The sequence below is a fragment of the Cucumis melo genome, chromosome 2 (assembly GCF_025177605.1).
Source record: "Cucumis melo cultivar AY chromosome 2, USDA_Cmelo_AY_1.0, whole genome shotgun sequence".
Taxonomy (NCBI): Eukaryota; Viridiplantae; Streptophyta; class Magnoliopsida; order Cucurbitales; family Cucurbitaceae; genus Cucumis; species Cucumis melo.
The window spans coordinates 2,801,826-2,818,856 of record NC_066858.1 but is presented as its reverse complement, the minus strand read 5'-3'; the positions used below and the strand labels follow the sequence as shown (position 1 = coordinate 2,818,856).

At 28.5% G+C, this 17,031-nt stretch overlaps 2 protein-coding genes across 2 annotated transcripts; one reads left to right on the top strand and one right to left on the bottom strand.

Moving 5' to 3' along the window:
• Positions 1-255: 255 nt before the first annotated feature.
• Positions 256-5,037, bottom strand: LOC103492397 (putative pectinesterase 63). The gene is made up of 4 exons (XM_008452744.3): positions 4,252-5,037; positions 1,786-1,992; positions 762-1,000; positions 256-655 (listed from the first exon to the last, which is right to left on the bottom strand). The coding sequence occupies exons 1-4, from the start codon at positions 4,795-4,797 to the stop codon at positions 463-465; spliced, it is 1,185 nt and encodes a 394-aa protein (XP_008450966.1). The 5' UTR covers positions 4,798-5,037; the 3' UTR covers positions 256-462.
• A 10,038-nt stretch (positions 5,038-15,075) lies between these two features.
• Positions 15,076-16,274, top strand: LOC103492396 (pectinesterase inhibitor 3). The gene has a single exon (XM_008452743.3). The coding sequence runs from the start codon at positions 15,394-15,396 to the stop codon at positions 16,006-16,008; it is 615 nt and encodes a 204-aa protein (XP_008450965.1). The 5' UTR covers positions 15,076-15,393; the 3' UTR covers positions 16,009-16,274.
• The last annotated feature ends 757 nt before the right edge of the window (positions 16,275-17,031 follow it).

Below are 17,031 nucleotides of genomic sequence, written 5' to 3'. Positions count from 1 at the left end.
AGAGTTTTGTAGACCAAAGTAGCGACCAAATGCTCATCCATTAGAATAATCCCCATAGTTGTTGCTGAAGACTTGATTGTTTCCACTCCATCCAAATGCACCAAAGCGTGCATAGTGATCATATTAAGTAACCTTTCTCAATGTAATGGTAATACAAGAATTTTAAAACCACATTAGGTTGTATTGCAAAACTTCACCACCCACAACTATTAGTGTTGGAAAGCAAAAAAGAGTTTACACAAACAACAGCAACAATCACCTAAAAAAAGGGAAATTCATTCTATGTGAATAATATGATGGGGATAAAGTTTTCTAGGTACAGCATACAGCCTAGCTACCTTGGCCTTTGCTTTTTCTAGTTATCACTATAGTGATTACTTTATGGTTTTGGGCACAGCTTGGGATAGTATTTAACTTCCATTTCGATTAAGCATTTTCAATTCAAGTAATTTTGATTCAATTTTAATGGAAGATATTGGGTTTAGAGGGGGAGAAAGAAAGATCAGGGGGTGGTAGAAGCCATTTGTTTCCATGAATGTATGTCATACTCAAAAACGCCTTCGCTTCTACGTCCGAGAGTATTCTGGCATACTTCACTCGACCAGACGAAGTCGCGCCTGGTCCCTTGCATTTGTACTCTCCGTAGTACATACTCCTGTATTCAAAGATTTAAACATCGATCAAAATAATAATTAGTTGGCTCGTCCTTCGTATATATACTATAAGATCATTTGTGTGATTTTGTTTGTTAGTTTGCTCACTTTCTAGGTTGGCTTCCATGCATTTTGTCAGACCATCCTTCTGTGTTGATGAGAGTTCCCATGTATGTGTAAGCAAAAACAACACGAGTCCTCTCTTTCCAAGCTCTTCCTAAATAAGTGTTTCCCGTTCCTGTTATGTTGCAATATGCAAATGTGAAACCACTTTCATCTGTGGCATCTTCCCTTGCTTGAGCTGTTATCACTCCTATCCCTTCTGCCACTGAGTTTATTGTGGTTTTCTGTACGGATGAAGAAATGACTTTTCCTTTGAAGTAGAGACAAAACTCATAGCTAAAAATATGTATGCTTTAGTCTTTAATGTTTTGATATATATCAACTTTCGTACGACAAACTAGTCAAAGGAGGAGAAATTAATTAAGCAGTCTGCCACACAATCGTTATACGTAGATTCAGAAACATACTTTGATACATTTAGGACAAGGAGTGGCATTGTAAAATTCATGGTGTCATCAAGCCTGGTAAGTTGTGAATTTCTAAAATTTATAGTGGTCGATGTTTTTAACGGTGAGACTCACAAACTCTTTAGGACAAAGTACAAACAAGGACCACTTCTCTCGACTTCTACTCTCAACCTTTTGGGTCAAAACACTCATTTTTAACTTCTAGATATAAATTTTGAGGCACTTCTTTCTCATACATCAAAAATACAAATAAACTGTCACTTATGTCTCGATCCATTTGGGTAATCGTTTCGTTTTCTATAAAAATTGACGAAAAAAGTGGATAATAGATCAACAAGTTTAGAAATGAAAGGAGTGATTTGTGGACTTGATTTTCAAAAGAAAAACTAAAATAAAATAAGGTAAATGATTATCAAGTGGGCTTAAACTATCGGGAACCCAAGAGTGTTACCAATTGGGACGTTTTCTTCTCCTAAAGTTGACTTAATTCCTCATCCAAATTTCTATTAGTTGATCACCAAGTATCCTGTCATGTAAGTTTACGAATACCTTACCGTTTTTTTTATTTATTTCAAAGTATAAAAAGCGGATGTATAACATACCAAGTAGAGAGATTTGCCATTTCCAAAGATGAAGTCCACAGTGCCTTGGATGTAACAATCCCTGAAAAAATGTCTGCCTCTGTCATCACATAAAGTGTCTTGAAAGCCTATGAAATGACACTCATGGAATGCTGCCTTGTCCCCAGATATCCTCATCGCCACTGCTTGCCCTCCCGTTCCTCCTAGTTCTGGCATTGGAGCTGAATTCTGCACAACAAATTTACAACCAAACTTCATTTCTTCTATATAAATTCACTTTTTACTAATATAATGTTATATATATGGTTTCTTACAAATTCTCACTTTTAATTTTTTCAAAAATTACAATGCCTCATGCCAGGATTAAGTAGCTAGTTACCTTCGTATTTACTTTGCGACCTGACTATGTAATTCTTACTTTTGAGAAACATTGGGTTGCTTCAAGCTAAACAAGGTTAAGTTTGGAATTCTTATGATAATTTGGCCTCTAGATTGAAAAGTTAAATCTTCATGTGGGTGTCTTTTAGGTGGTTTTTTCATATCTTCATAATTTCTTTCCTTCGAATGTGATATTGGTTCATTCATGTACTCCTCTCATACCTTGTTGTTATAATTGTTGAAGATCGAAGAGATCTCGTAATAATCTTTATAATAAATACACGGGTTATTTCTTCTATTGTTAGTTGATCACTTTTAAGATGAAACTAGTGTTTATCTAATATATGTATCAGTGTCCAAGAAAATAGGATTAAATGTACCCTAAAATGGTGAACTAATTCAAAAGAGGTAGCATCTTAACCGGACGCTTATAAAAAACGTGAATTACTTTTCTTACAGTTAATTAATTCTGAAATGCAACTGCCTCTCTCTCACGTTTTTATAATAATCTTGGGTGGGATTTGTCAATAAATCCTTCTTTCCATTACCTTTTCTATACACATTCACTTTTCCAATTCTAAGAAATGAACTTTGATAAATACTAAAAAATTAAAGTCGTTCACACCAAATTGCACATTCTTTAAAATGGAAAGTAGCCAACTTTAATTCTATTCTTTCTATTTTTTCAAACCTGATCACCTAGCTAGTAAAGGTATCACCCTGTAGTATATATACCTGTGAAACAAATAAACATGTTAGGATTGCTACCAACCCTAACCACATTATTAACCTAATTCCTTTCTACCGGACTACAAAATAGATGATAATTAAAGATAATGTAAACATAGCTCTAAAACATGTACGTATCAAATGTTTATAATTAGCGATTAAAAAGGTATGTAGTTTGAATCCCTTTATCTCTACTGAAAACGTCAAATTATAAATTTGGTCCTATATTTGAAAAAAAGAAGTTAAGAATTAATTTAGTATTTATAAAAATAAAAATAAATCACAAATAGCCTCTTCTCTAACCTATGTGAACTATTTATGAGAATATCATCAAACCACGACTAAATTTTTATAGAACTCCATAACTAATTTCTATGAAGATTTTATCACACCATCAAGATGACTTTACGAGGTTCTATATATCAAACTAGCTATAAGGGCTAAGTTTTATTTGTTAAAAATACAGGTACTAAATTCTAAACTTTTTTCAAAACGTCTAAAACCAAACTTAAACTTAAAACACTATTTTTTAAGGATTTTTATGCTTTTGCATCTACTTTCTTACTAAAGTTTGAAAACTAAAAAAATAATTTTCAAAAACTTGTTTTAGCTTTTGGAATTTGACTTAGAAGTCAATAGTTTCTTAAAAAATTATAAAAACTATATAGTTGAAAAATGGAAAGAAAACTACCTCAAATTTCAAAAACAAAAATCTAAAACCAAAATAGTTATCAAATCAAACCTAACTTATTCTCACTCACAATTCAATTAAGTAAACATAGTCCATCTCAAACACTATGTATAGTTCTTATACCAACACATGAATTTACATACCGTAGTAATTATTATACGCAAACATTATTTTAAATTATACAACTACTGAAAATATTTACAATCATAGTAAAATATCATTGTCTATCTATAAACAATCATAATAAAGGTCACCATATATGTCTGTAGTATCATGATAAATGCATATAATAGTCCATCGTAATGTATGAAAGATAAATTATGATATTTTACTAAATTTGAAAAAACAATTCTCACTTACATTTTTCTATCTACACTCAACCATTAATAGGGGTAGCGATCTTATTAAATAAATTTCTTTTCATATAGATATATAGCCAATCGAGCAAGAAAAAGGTCAAGATTTCAACGTGAAAAATCATGTTTTGTACATATGAGGAATAGCATGAGTATGGAATAATTTTGATGACGAGTGAATTGCATGAGTATTTAAATTTAAAAAAAAAAAAAAGAAAAAATGAAAAACTCATGCACATCCTACGTTACCAAAAACTTATAGCCCCCATAATTATTACTATTTACAAAACGTACCCCACAAAATTAAAAAGAAGAAGAAGAAGAAAAACTCACCACAAACGTAAGATTGACGGCAACGAAATAATCCGATTCCACCGCCACCGTCGCACTCTTAACGGTACCAAACTCCGACGCCGTACCGTCGAATGTTATCACTGGCCGTTTTCCTTTCTGACCATACAAAGTCACAAACGGCTTGGAAGCATCGATCGTAATTTTCTCTCTATAAACTCCACCTCCGATCCACACCACCACTCGCCGCCGATTTCCTGACGGAATGCTTTCGATCGCTTCAGTGATGGTCGAGAAATTTCCTCGTCCGTCTTTTCTAACGGTGATTAATCGAACGCAATCCTCCGCCTCAGCCAGCCGCCGGTCCAGCGCCTTGATTCCTGTCTCGTTCATCTTACGATCGTTGTATTCTCTCATGTTGTGTGCGATCCATTCGTCCAGCTTCGACGAGTCTGCCGGAATTGTTTTCGTGCGAGCTTCGACGAGGACGGTGGACGGAATAGTTATTAGGATTATGAGTTGGAACATCACCGCCAATGCCAACGCCACCGTCGCCGAAAAAGATGAAGCAACGGTCGGCCGAAACATTCTCTCCCGAAAATCTCCTCGTGTTTCGGTTTTTTGGACTCGGGATAAAATAAGAGAAGGGAGAGGACTTTGTAGTAGTTATTTATATACAATAGGGGTAAAATGGGGAATTCCATTCTTCTATTTTTATTATTTAAAAGTCAATACGTGTTTGGTAATTTTGGTGTTGAGAGGATGGGTACTTCTTTTTTTGGGGAGTGGTGGTGTCTTTGTAGCAAATTGGCAAAAGAAATAAAAAATAAGAGGGAAGAAGTTAGGTTCGGGTCGTAACGAGATCGAAGATCGTAAGTATTTAAAAACATACCTGACATCATCGTTATTATGTTCGCGTAAAATTTTAAAATAGTTACGCAACGTGACAATAAACTCTCAAGTAAATTTTGATCATTATGTTATTAGTTTTAACGATCCTAATATATAAAGCGTTGTACGTCTTATAACTTTTGTTCATCGATTTACTTATTTTATTTTAACGAATTTTTTCTAAATCTATTTGTATATATAATTGAAGACTACATCAAGTTTTGGTTGTGTTGCTTATAGCTTCACAATTAATTTGAGAAATATTGTGCAATACATTTAGTTTTTTTTTTTTTTTAACGGTTTTTAAGTGTTATATAAATGAATCAATCTAGAATCTATTATTACGATTATATTTGAAAATTATTGATATATTTAATTCTTAAATGTACGTGTGGATACTTCTTCAAATGTTGTATCAACAAAATTGATGATTAGAATTAATACATGAACAATTTTTAGAAGATATCAAATTTTAATCCAGCGTCTAAATTGATTTGCTTGGAAAAATTTAAGAGTTTAATCGATAAAATTATAAGTTTCTCTTAATGATGAGTATCTAAATATATAATATAATTAATTGACGGTTTAAATTGATACAATTTATGAAAAAACAATATTTAAACGTACAGATCCAATCCACGAAATTTAAAGTAAATAAAATTTCTATTGACATTTAATTTAATAAAAGAATTACATTTTTTTTTAGTACCTTTAGGGTTAGGTAGTCATATTTTCAAATTTGGTTAGAAAAACTAGGTTGCCAAACCTTAAGAAAAAACCAAAAACATCTCCGAAATAATTTTAGGAGTGTTTGGAGCATTGAGTTGATTATGATGTATAACTAATGATTATTATAGCGTATCATTAGATTATAATAGTTTATGTTTGTAGTTCGGAACATTTTATTTCGTGTAATTAATAGCTAATAATAAATATTTGAAAAATAGGTAAGAGTAAATGAGTAGTAAATAATAAATAACATAATAAATAATGTGCTCGAAACATAATTATGGTTAATTATAAGTTATATATAATTGTTGGAAACACCAACTATATATTATATAATTGAATTCTCGGAGTACTCTACACATTTTGGGGTCAAACACTTCAAATCGTTTTAACTTAATTAGAGACCAAAATATATGTTTCCACTAAAATTAATATACAAAGAACACTTTAAAACATTAAAATATGTTAATATCGTGTACTTCTTTTATAATTTGTATGGTGTACTAAAGTTTATATATCGATAGAATTAAGTAATTTAATCAATTAATATAATGGTTCTTTTCAAATATAGTAAATTGAATCAAAACATTTATAGGAAGATATTATTGGATTGTGATATATATCATTACAGACACTATTATCTGTGTTTATATGTTTCGTGATAAATATAAACAGTAGTCTATCTTGATCTATCATAATCTATCAATATTGTCATATTTGTAAATATTTTAAAAATAAATTCTATTTAAAATAAATTTTCTATTTACTATATTTGAAAAATATTTAATTAGTATAGCAATCCTTACTACTATGTTAGTTTAATTTTGAATTTTATAGTTTAACAAGTTTTAGTGATTTAATAAAAAAAAAACCTTATAAAAAATAATTAATTAATTTTGATAACTAATCAATTTTATTTTAATTTTTCATTTTTTTAAAATTAAGATTATACATCATTTCACCATAAATCTATCCCTTTACAAAAAAATGGTTAAAAATACAAACGTTATTCAAGAAATATTAAAATTAGTATATGATTTTTTTTTAAAAAAAGTAAAAATACATATATAGGATAAGATTGTGATATTAAATTTTTCATCCAACATCTAAATATTTTCACATTTCTAAAAGCTCTACAATAATATACGAGGTGAATAGATATTTGTGACAACAACAAATATGTTAACTTATTTTAAATCTTCAAGTATTTTTTTATAAATATTTTTTTGTTCTTTTAAAAAATATATACATCACATCGATATTTTATCGATACTTACCTCAATATGTTGAGGGAGTGGATATAGTTTAGGGATGAGATTTAGAAAAGTTTGTATTATTTAATATAGAGTGATTGAAAAATTGAATGTTAGTATAGATCAAGTACACCAACCTTTTGAAGTAGTTGATATATCTTGAAATCATAAACATTGCAACAACAACCCATTAACTAACCCTAATGGGCCCTTTCTCTCTCTCTCTCTCTAGCCCAATTTCTTTTTTAAAAAATAACTTTTTTTCAAAAAAATGAAGGGAAAATATTTTAATTTTGATTTTATAAATCACAAAATATTAAAACTATTTACAAAATATAGTAAAATTCATCAGTTCGTTTGAAATTTTTGTTATATTTTGAAAATAGTTTCATTTTTAGGTTATTCGTAATAATTCTCCTTATTTCTTCTCGAATTAAAAATATAATTGTTTGTTTTCTTTTAACTTTTTTAAATGCAACTGCTATTAATTAAAAAAAAAAAAGCTATTTTAAGGGTTTGGTAATAATTTCCTAATTTTAATAGAAATTAAACTTCATATGAGAATAATTTTTTTTTCAAATGTATTAAATTAACGTACGAGTAGAATAATCGAACTTCTAATTTGAGGTTGATGTCCAAACAACTACGCTAAGAAAAACCTAAATGAATCACAAAATACATAGATTGAGGTATAAATTGGTAAAATGAGAACAAACCACTACCCAACTTGTCTATATATTGAATGTACATTGGCAAACTTTTCTTTAAACAAAATTTCAAACAAACACTATAATTAAAGGCTATTTAAAATTAGGGGAAAAAAATACCTATTTGATCCTTCGAGTTCTGGTTCTAATTTTTATTAGTCTCTAATTCTTAAAATGGGTAACGTTTGATTTTTTAAGTTTTGAGTTTGATTTTCATTCCGTCCTTAGGTTCTAAAATGTTATAATTTTACCATTGTCATTTGAATTTTATTTCAATTTGGTCCCTAGATTTTAATATTTACATTTTTAACCTCAATCTTTCACTAAATACTTATTTTTCGTCTACGTTGTTAGGGTAGGTTAATAAATTTAAAATAACTAAACAAATTATAATTAATTAAAATTTCACTATTTTTCATCATTTTAAAAACTAAATTTAAAATTTTATTTTATAATACTTTAAATTAATTAATAAACACTAGTATCAATACTTATAAGTGAGTATTAAATGAAAAAAAAAATTGAGGTTAAAAATGTAAAATATTAAATTCTATGGATCAAATTGAAGCAAAACTCAAATCTTAAGGATAAGATTTTAATATTTTTATACTTGGGGACTAGATTGAAACCAAACTCTGCCGAAGAAGAAATTCTTTCTACCCATCTGCTTGGCCTGCTTGGCCCCTGAAGGGGTTGGGTCGGGGGGTTCCGCCTTCTTATCAAAAAGAGAGTTGGGTAAAGCTTAAAGGTTAAGCGTATAACCAAATAGAAATTAGATCAAGAACTTAAAAAAATGTATTTTTTTTTTAATTTTTCCCTTAAGATTATTATACCCATTCAAGTATAAGGTAAATATCACATTTTTAAAAGAAAACTTAAATGGATGAAATTGAAAGTTGTCCATTTTATAACCCATTGATTTTGCTATGGTTTTTTTTTTTTTTTTTTAATTATTAGGATTGCAAATATTATTACTTTTAGATGTACTCTACGTTTTAAAAGAATGTTTTCAAAATCCAAGCAATGTTTTTAACATAAATATATATATATATAGTTTTAAAATTTTGTGTTTATTTTTAAAATTCGACTAAGAATTCAAATGTTTATGTAATAAAAATGACAACCGTTGCATTGAAACTTCGTAGAGATCGTAAAAGGGAAGCATAGTTCTTTCTTAGATTCTGTTTTTGGTAACCTACTAGATTTATTAAATGATTGATAAACATAATAAAAAAAATATTTTCAAAAATGTAAGTTTTTGAAATATATATATATATATATAAAGTTTCAAAACTTATTAAAAAGATATTAAACTTTTAAAAAGAAATTCAGAATTAAAATCTGATACAATCGATTAATAAGAACTTAGCTTAACTGGCATCTAATTGTTACAGTAACCATAAAGTTTCTTGTTTGGATCTCATATCCCAATTGTTGTGATAAAAAAAAAAGTGAGATTATCTTCTCAACTTCGTGATCTTGATATATATAAAAAAAAAAAGGACATACATGAACTCTGCAAATTTATTCAATATTTCATAACTCAATCAATTGATATATTTTTATGGGCAAACATCAACTTATACCTCTAAAAATAATTAGGTGTTATATCCATTTATATCCTAAACTAATAATTATATCCATTTGAACATTTTATCTAAGAGTTGTATCGATTTAAATCTTGAATTTTCACTAGTAAGTCAATTTAAAACCTTGAAAATTACATAAATGCATCAATTTAAACCACAAATTTTTCATGGTATCCAAATAAAACATAATAATGTAGGGTTTAAAATTGAAACATTAATATAAATTTAATGTTTAAATTGATACACTTATAAAAATTTAGGGTCTAAATTGATACAATTATATTATTGAGGTTTTAAGTTGATACAACTACCAAAAATTTAGAATCTAAATTGATATACTTATTAGTTCCAGGTTTATATTTAATATTATTTTACACAAATATATATATATATATATATTAACAGTATGCTAGCAAAACTATTAAGTTAAAAAATTAAATATTCTCTCCTTTTGTCATGTGACTTTAAAAATATCATTATAAAGTTAGTTCAATTGGTATCGATATGACTAAAAAATATGTAGTTTAAATCTCGAATGGTCATTATTTACACATTTTGTATGTCAGTCATACCATGTTTATATTAACAAATTATTTATAGTACGTGAAGTGGACTTAAAAAAAATCACATAGTGAATGAAACCTAATAAAACACATTTTTATACTAAAATAACTTTATGTATGTGTCAAATAAATAAGTATGTATATATATATATAAATAAATAAAAGACCCAACAGATGAAAATAAGATCTATTGAACTAATTTGTTCTAGTATTATCTAGCTAAAATCACCGATTGAAGCAAAAGCTTAAGTTGATAGGCGAAGGTGAATTTAATTATATAATATCAAACTAAGGTTTTTTTCCTTTCCCTTTAAGTTTAGAAAATGTATTGATAAGGGTTTGAGGAATTAGAACTACTAATCGGAGGAAGTACTATCTTAACCTATTGAGCTACATTTATATATTTGTGACCTACCTATATAGTTTAGCTAATAGAAAAATCATGTGTTGGACATACCACATATATGTTTAATAAACTCAATGGAATGGCAACTTCATAGCTTCCATGTATGCTGTTTTTTCCTTATAAGATTCTCTCATAATGGGGCAATGTCATTTTCACTAACAAATCCAATTGTTGATTATAGATATTGTACCCTAAAAGGATAAGAAAATCAAAACTACAAGGATTTTGTTTTAATAAATAAGAAAATTTAATTTTCAATAATAAATGTTGGGTACCATCATGATAGGAGGAAAAAAAATAAGGGGCTATCTAGTTACAAAAATATAAATATAGTAAAAAAAAAGTTACAATAATACAAATATGATAAATATGGAGAAGATTAAGGAGATCTGTGGATCTGAAACATCTCCTAATAATTAAGAGAGGATCATATATTATAAGGTAAAAAAAAATGACTAAGAAACAAAAGCAATTTAAAAAATTAAATCGTTATCGAATAAACTTCTTAAAATTATATGTTTAGTAACTATTTTATTTTTAGTTTTATATTTATTTTCTCTCTTAATTCCTTTGACACGACATTCTTTTTTTTCTTTTTTTTCTCGAACTTACTTTTTTATTACTTTTTAAATTATGGTCTATTAATAAATCGTGTGATTTAGAAATGTATAGGTGAAACATAGAGTCTAGAAATTTAGACCATGCTCGGTGACCTTTTAGTCCTTCGTTTGATAATTATTTCGTTTTTTTTTTAATTTAGTCAATTTAATTTTCTTCCCATTTTTTACGATAGTTTTTTGTATTTTTCTTATGGTTGAATTCTAAATCAAATTTTAAAACAAAAACATGTTTTTAAAAGCTATGTTTTCTAATTTTCAAAATTTGACTTGGTTTTGAAAATTATTGGTAAGGAGTAGATAATAAACAAAGAAAGTTGGAAGTGAAAATATTATCTATAAGCTTAATTTTAAAAAACCAAATGGTTACACCTTAACTTTTTAGTTTTAGGTTTTTGAAATTCAAGTTTCTTTTTCCTCGTCAATTTCTTAATTACAATAGTTCTACATATTTTTTAAAGTTAAATAGTTGAATTATTTGTCAAATTCCAAAAGAATAAAACAAAGTTTTTGAAAATTAAGTACCAGACCCTAGTTAAATCTACTATTTTCACCACTACGTTAGCAAAATTTTATAGTGATATGATAGACATCGACAGATCATGATCACACGCTAAACCCTAACTTTATCGAAAGATCAATGATTCTTTTCCTTAGTCTCGTGACCAAAAGTGAAAGGTCTTTTTTTTCTTCTTGCAACTTTGATCTTGTTCATCCCAACAAGCAAAGCCTTAGAATAAGTGCACATGGATTTGTGTCCATATATGAAGAATAATAAAACTATATTTTGTAAAGCATATATACAGTTGGGATAAATACCCACTACTTACGAGAATGATATTGTTCCTTTCACAATATAAGTAATGGATGCAATAATTGTCCACATGGGACTCAACCATATATAATGCATTTCTTCCCATTGGCCAAATTGTGAGCAATTCTTTGCACTTCATTATGGATGAAATTTTGGTTGCAATTCTTTGCACTTCATTATGGATGAAATTTTGGTTAAGTAAGGGGGAAAAAAATCAATGCATTAACTAACTTTATCATATTATATTAACTTTTATTGTAAAGTTTCAGCTTAAAGTATTAATATATCGATTTACTAAAAACATTTTTTTAGTATAAATTAGAGGTAGAGAGATTTGAAGAAAGATCAACGTAATTAATATTTGATATAATAATGTTAATACCCAAATAAGACCATCAAAATCCAAAAAATCAAATGAAAACAATTTCATGTCAAAGTGGAATTAAATTAAAGAAACAACTTTCACAATAACAATTAAAATCATGGTATATCAATTGCATATAACTTTCTAAGAAGTATATAAATTAATTGACTAATATCAAATATAAAGAGGGGTAAAATTGGAATGATAAAAAAAATTAGTTTATTTACTATATTAGGAGTTAATTAATATGTTTTTTTTATTTGCTATAATAATAAAAATCAAATTAAGTCTATTTAGGTTTTTTTTACTATTTTCTTACGATTTTTTTCATCCAACTTAAATAAAAGAATTGAATTCTAAGCCAAAATTACAAAGACAAAAACAAAACTTTAGAAACTAGCATGGTTTTTAAAACATTGATAGAAAACTGATAATAAAGCAAGAAATAATTTGGAGATAAAATCGATGTTTATAGACTTAATTTTATAAAATCTATAAACTAAAAATCAGATGGTTACCAACAAAGATAAATGATATTACACAACCCTAATTGAAGCCTCTACGGGTTAAAGAAAATGATTGTTAATTATTTGACATGAATCAGGTGGTAAATAAACCAAATAATTAAAACTAGTGAACAGCGAACAACAATGTTCATGTAACTAAATTAAGGGTTTAATGTTACGATTAACTTATTTTTCAAAAATCATTTTCACTTAAACACTTTCGAAAAAACTATTTAAAATAATAGTAAAAAATCACGTGGTTTTGCCAACTTTTTCTCTTAAAAATATTTTTTATAAAGTTTATTTTGATTTGTTATATACTAAAAATATTTTTGTTAATGTTAAATTAGTATAAATAACGACTATAAAAATATTGTCCTGAATTAATAATGGTCGTTGGAGTTAGTTAGTAACGGTCGTAATAAGAGGAGGAAGTCGGAATTGGCTGACGGTGGTGATAGTGAGAGGTGGTCGACAAAGGGTATAGTTGCAGCCGTGACAACAAAGTAATGACATTTGGGACATTTTGATAACTTTAGGAATAATCTTACAAATGAGAGATAAATTAACTATCGCATACTCAACAGACATTTTTCTTCGAGTTAATTTCCAGTATTTATCCTAAATCAATTTATTTTACAACTCATTTTTTCAAAATCGATTTTGTGGGTGATTGCCAAACACACTTGAATTTTTTCTAAAACAACTTATTTTTTAATTGAACAATTTGGGAAAGGTATTAAAAAAACAACTTTAAAATTATTATATATCATATATCACATATGAAAAACACAACATACTACTTTATCGTCTAATTTAGATTTTGAAACAATTTATATCACTTAAATAGACTTTATCACTGATAGACTTCTATTAGTAATATAATCTAGACTTGATAGACTCTAAAAGCTAAATCTAAAATTTGATATTCACAAAATGTTGGTATTGCATTATATTTATCAATATTTTAGACGTAATCGTTGTATTTGTCACTGTTCCTTTTACACTACCATGTTAGATGATAGCGAAGTAGGTGGAACAATTGAATGTAAAAGCAAGAAACACATATTCAACATACTATAATTTCTTCTTCAAAGCAACTTATGAAATACCTTTCTATAAATCGTACAATTTCATCTATGTTACATGTATACCCACATCAAAGTGTTAAAAAGAACACTCAATTAAATACTATTAATTGTTTTTTAACTTTTTTCCTCGTCAAGTACGATAATTGCGAGGGTAGGAATTGACCAACTTTTAAAAACGAAGATCATATCAATTATCATTGAGTTAAGTTCACTGTCGTTTTAAATTTGTATCGTTATCTTTATACGTACATTTAAATTTATATAAATATGCAAGTGGGTTGAAATCACGATAAAAAAGATTAGATATTAAAAATTGGACTATATATTTGATATCGAAAGAAAAAAAAAGTCAAAATATCATTTTAATCGTTTTATTGGAAGCTTTCTTCAAGTCCAACAACTATGTTTGATGATTATAATTTTAGTAAACTGGAACTACTTTAGCCTAACAAACTAATATGTGAATATATATTTCTGAAATGATAGTATATATATTCAAACATTTTTAATTAAAATATCAATTATAAACTTGAAGAAGGGACAAAATTCAAGTTTATTTTTTTGATTAAATCTAAAACAGCATACACCAAAATAGTATAATAAAAAACTCACCTCTTGATCCCTAGATTTTGAGTTAAAGTTTTCCATCTAGTTTTTTGAGTTTCGAATCTAATTCTCGTAATTTTAGTGTAATTTCAATATAGCCTATAGATTTTAAAATGTGATAGTTTCAACTGTAAAATTTGAGTTTATTTAAATTTGATTCCAAAGCTTCAGATTTCAAACCTTATAATATCGAAAAAATTAATTATAAATTTCATAAAATTATAAATTATACTTTAATACGTTTTAACCAAAAGTGGATGTTTAATAATAAAAGAATCAAAATTTAATATAAATTTCAAACTGTATGGACTAAAACGTGGAAGTCAAAATTATAATCGAAACTTAAAAACTAAATTCAGATGGACCATAGCATTAGGAATTATTATACCTCAAATTGAAAAAAAAATTAAGAAAAGAGGGAGAGAGAGAATAATGAAGTGAAAATTGAAGAGAGGATGGGGCATATGACATATGGATGCATATGCCATAATTTATTATGGTGGGAGCATATGGAGTTATGGGTCACTCAGAGATTGCCCCCTCATGAGTCTTGTCTCTTTCTTTCCCTTCATATCATTATTTTTATCATATACTTGACCAAAAAAATATTATATATTGAAGTATTATAATAATGTTAGTACTCATTTGAATATAATATAATTAACAAACATATCATATCTTTTAAAATACATATACATCTCAGTTGAGTTCAATTCGAGATGGCAAAACCTTTATACCTATATTATATCTATTGAGTGTATATTTTAATTAAAAGTTTAATAAAATTGCATGTGTTACATTTAATCTAATAAGACTGAAAGTTTGATCGGTCGAATCTATAAGTTGGAATTTAAATTTTCTTCCGATGGTTTATTTTGTCGATTCTTATTGCTTTGGGACATTTAATTTATTAGAAACATATGTAAATGGATCGGTAGAAGCAACCAAATTATGATGGCACATTTATTAGTGTTTTCTATAACAAATAGTCCTAGAAATTCTCCTCTTCTCCCACTTTTTTCTATTCAATTTCTCCCAACACTCCACCATGACTGTCCTCTCTCTCCTCCTCCTCCTCCTCCTCTCACTCTCTCTCTCCGCCGCACACGGCGGAGGCGGCGCAGTCTCCCAAGATCTAATCCGTTCCTCTTGTCTTCAAGCAAGGTACCCAACTCTCTGCATCAGAACCCTCTCCTCCTACGCTGGCTCCGTCAAGACCCCACGAGACCTTGCTCAAGTCACCATCTCCGTCAGCCTCTCCCTGGCCCAAAACCTCTCCGAGTACCTCTCCGACAGCCTCCGAAAGGCGTCGAGGCAGCAGCGAGCGGCGGTGGATGACTGCGTGGATCAGATTGGGGACTCTGTGGAGGAACTGAGCAACACATTGGGTGTTCTCCGGCACCTCCCCTGCGGCGACGACCGGCGGAAGTTCCGGCTGGAGATGGGGAATGCGAAGACGTGGGTTAGTGCGGCGTTAACGAATGAAGAAACTTGTCTTGATGGGTTTAAAGAAGTGGATGGGGAAGTGAAATTGGATGTGAAGAGGAGGATTGTGAAAGTGGCTAAAGTTACAAGTAATGCTCTGTTTATGATTAATCGTCTCGACAGTGGAAACTCCACGGGGAAGGAAGATGTTGGTCGTGGCGGCGACAATGACAAATGATGGAGGTTTCAGGGCATGCAGAAGAGTAGAGTTTGTGGTACCATCATTCATGCATCTCGACGGCCTTAAAATTATAAGAAGAGTTTGAAGTGCGATAAATATTATGATTAAATGGAATGTAATGCTCATCTATTTCCCTTTTCTATATGTATTGTTTGCTAAATATATACAAAAGTATTGAGAAAAAGATATTTGAGTGTCTTTTCACGTACCTGCAAGTGTCTAATTACAAATTGTTATTCAATCAAAATTTGTTTTCTAAATAATATTTTTAAATATTGTTTTCTTTTGCAATGGAAGAGAATGCATGGAGATATTTGTATCTTTGGAATGAACTTAGATGTTTGAATTTATTAAAGAAAAAGTGTTTACAAAATACATTTTTAAGAAAATTTGAATGCAATAAAAATTGTTTAAAACATTTTAAGAATATTTTAGAAGCTATTTTGAATAGTTACATAATATTCTCATATTTTAAGAAATAACTTATTTTTAAAACAACAACGATTAGGTGCGACCACACCTAATCTCATACTTCATTTTTTAATGCACGTAATAAATTTTTAAAATCATTTAGAGAAACAAAACTGTTATGTAATGTCTTTTACTCGCAACTTTGATCACTCTAGGACCATTTACGTTTTTCTTTTCCACCAAATTTACACCCTAATACCGAGCTTAAAAAGTTACTATTTAGAGTAACAAATAACACTTTTATTTCTATGACTTAACTATGGAAACTATAAAGGTGTGTTTGGGGGAGATAAATTATGGGAGAAAAAGATTATAATAATCTTAAGATTATGATAATCTATAATCCTAGTGGATTATGATAATCTATAATCCTAGTGTTACGATAATATGTGTTTGAGGGAAATGTTATTATCGGTAGTATTATGGTAATATGTATTTGGGGAGGGATTATGATAATAGTGTTATAATAATATGTGTTTGGGGGAAGGGTTATGATTGTAGTAATTTAAAAAATAATAATAGAATTTGGATTGGATTATTTGGGTAAGG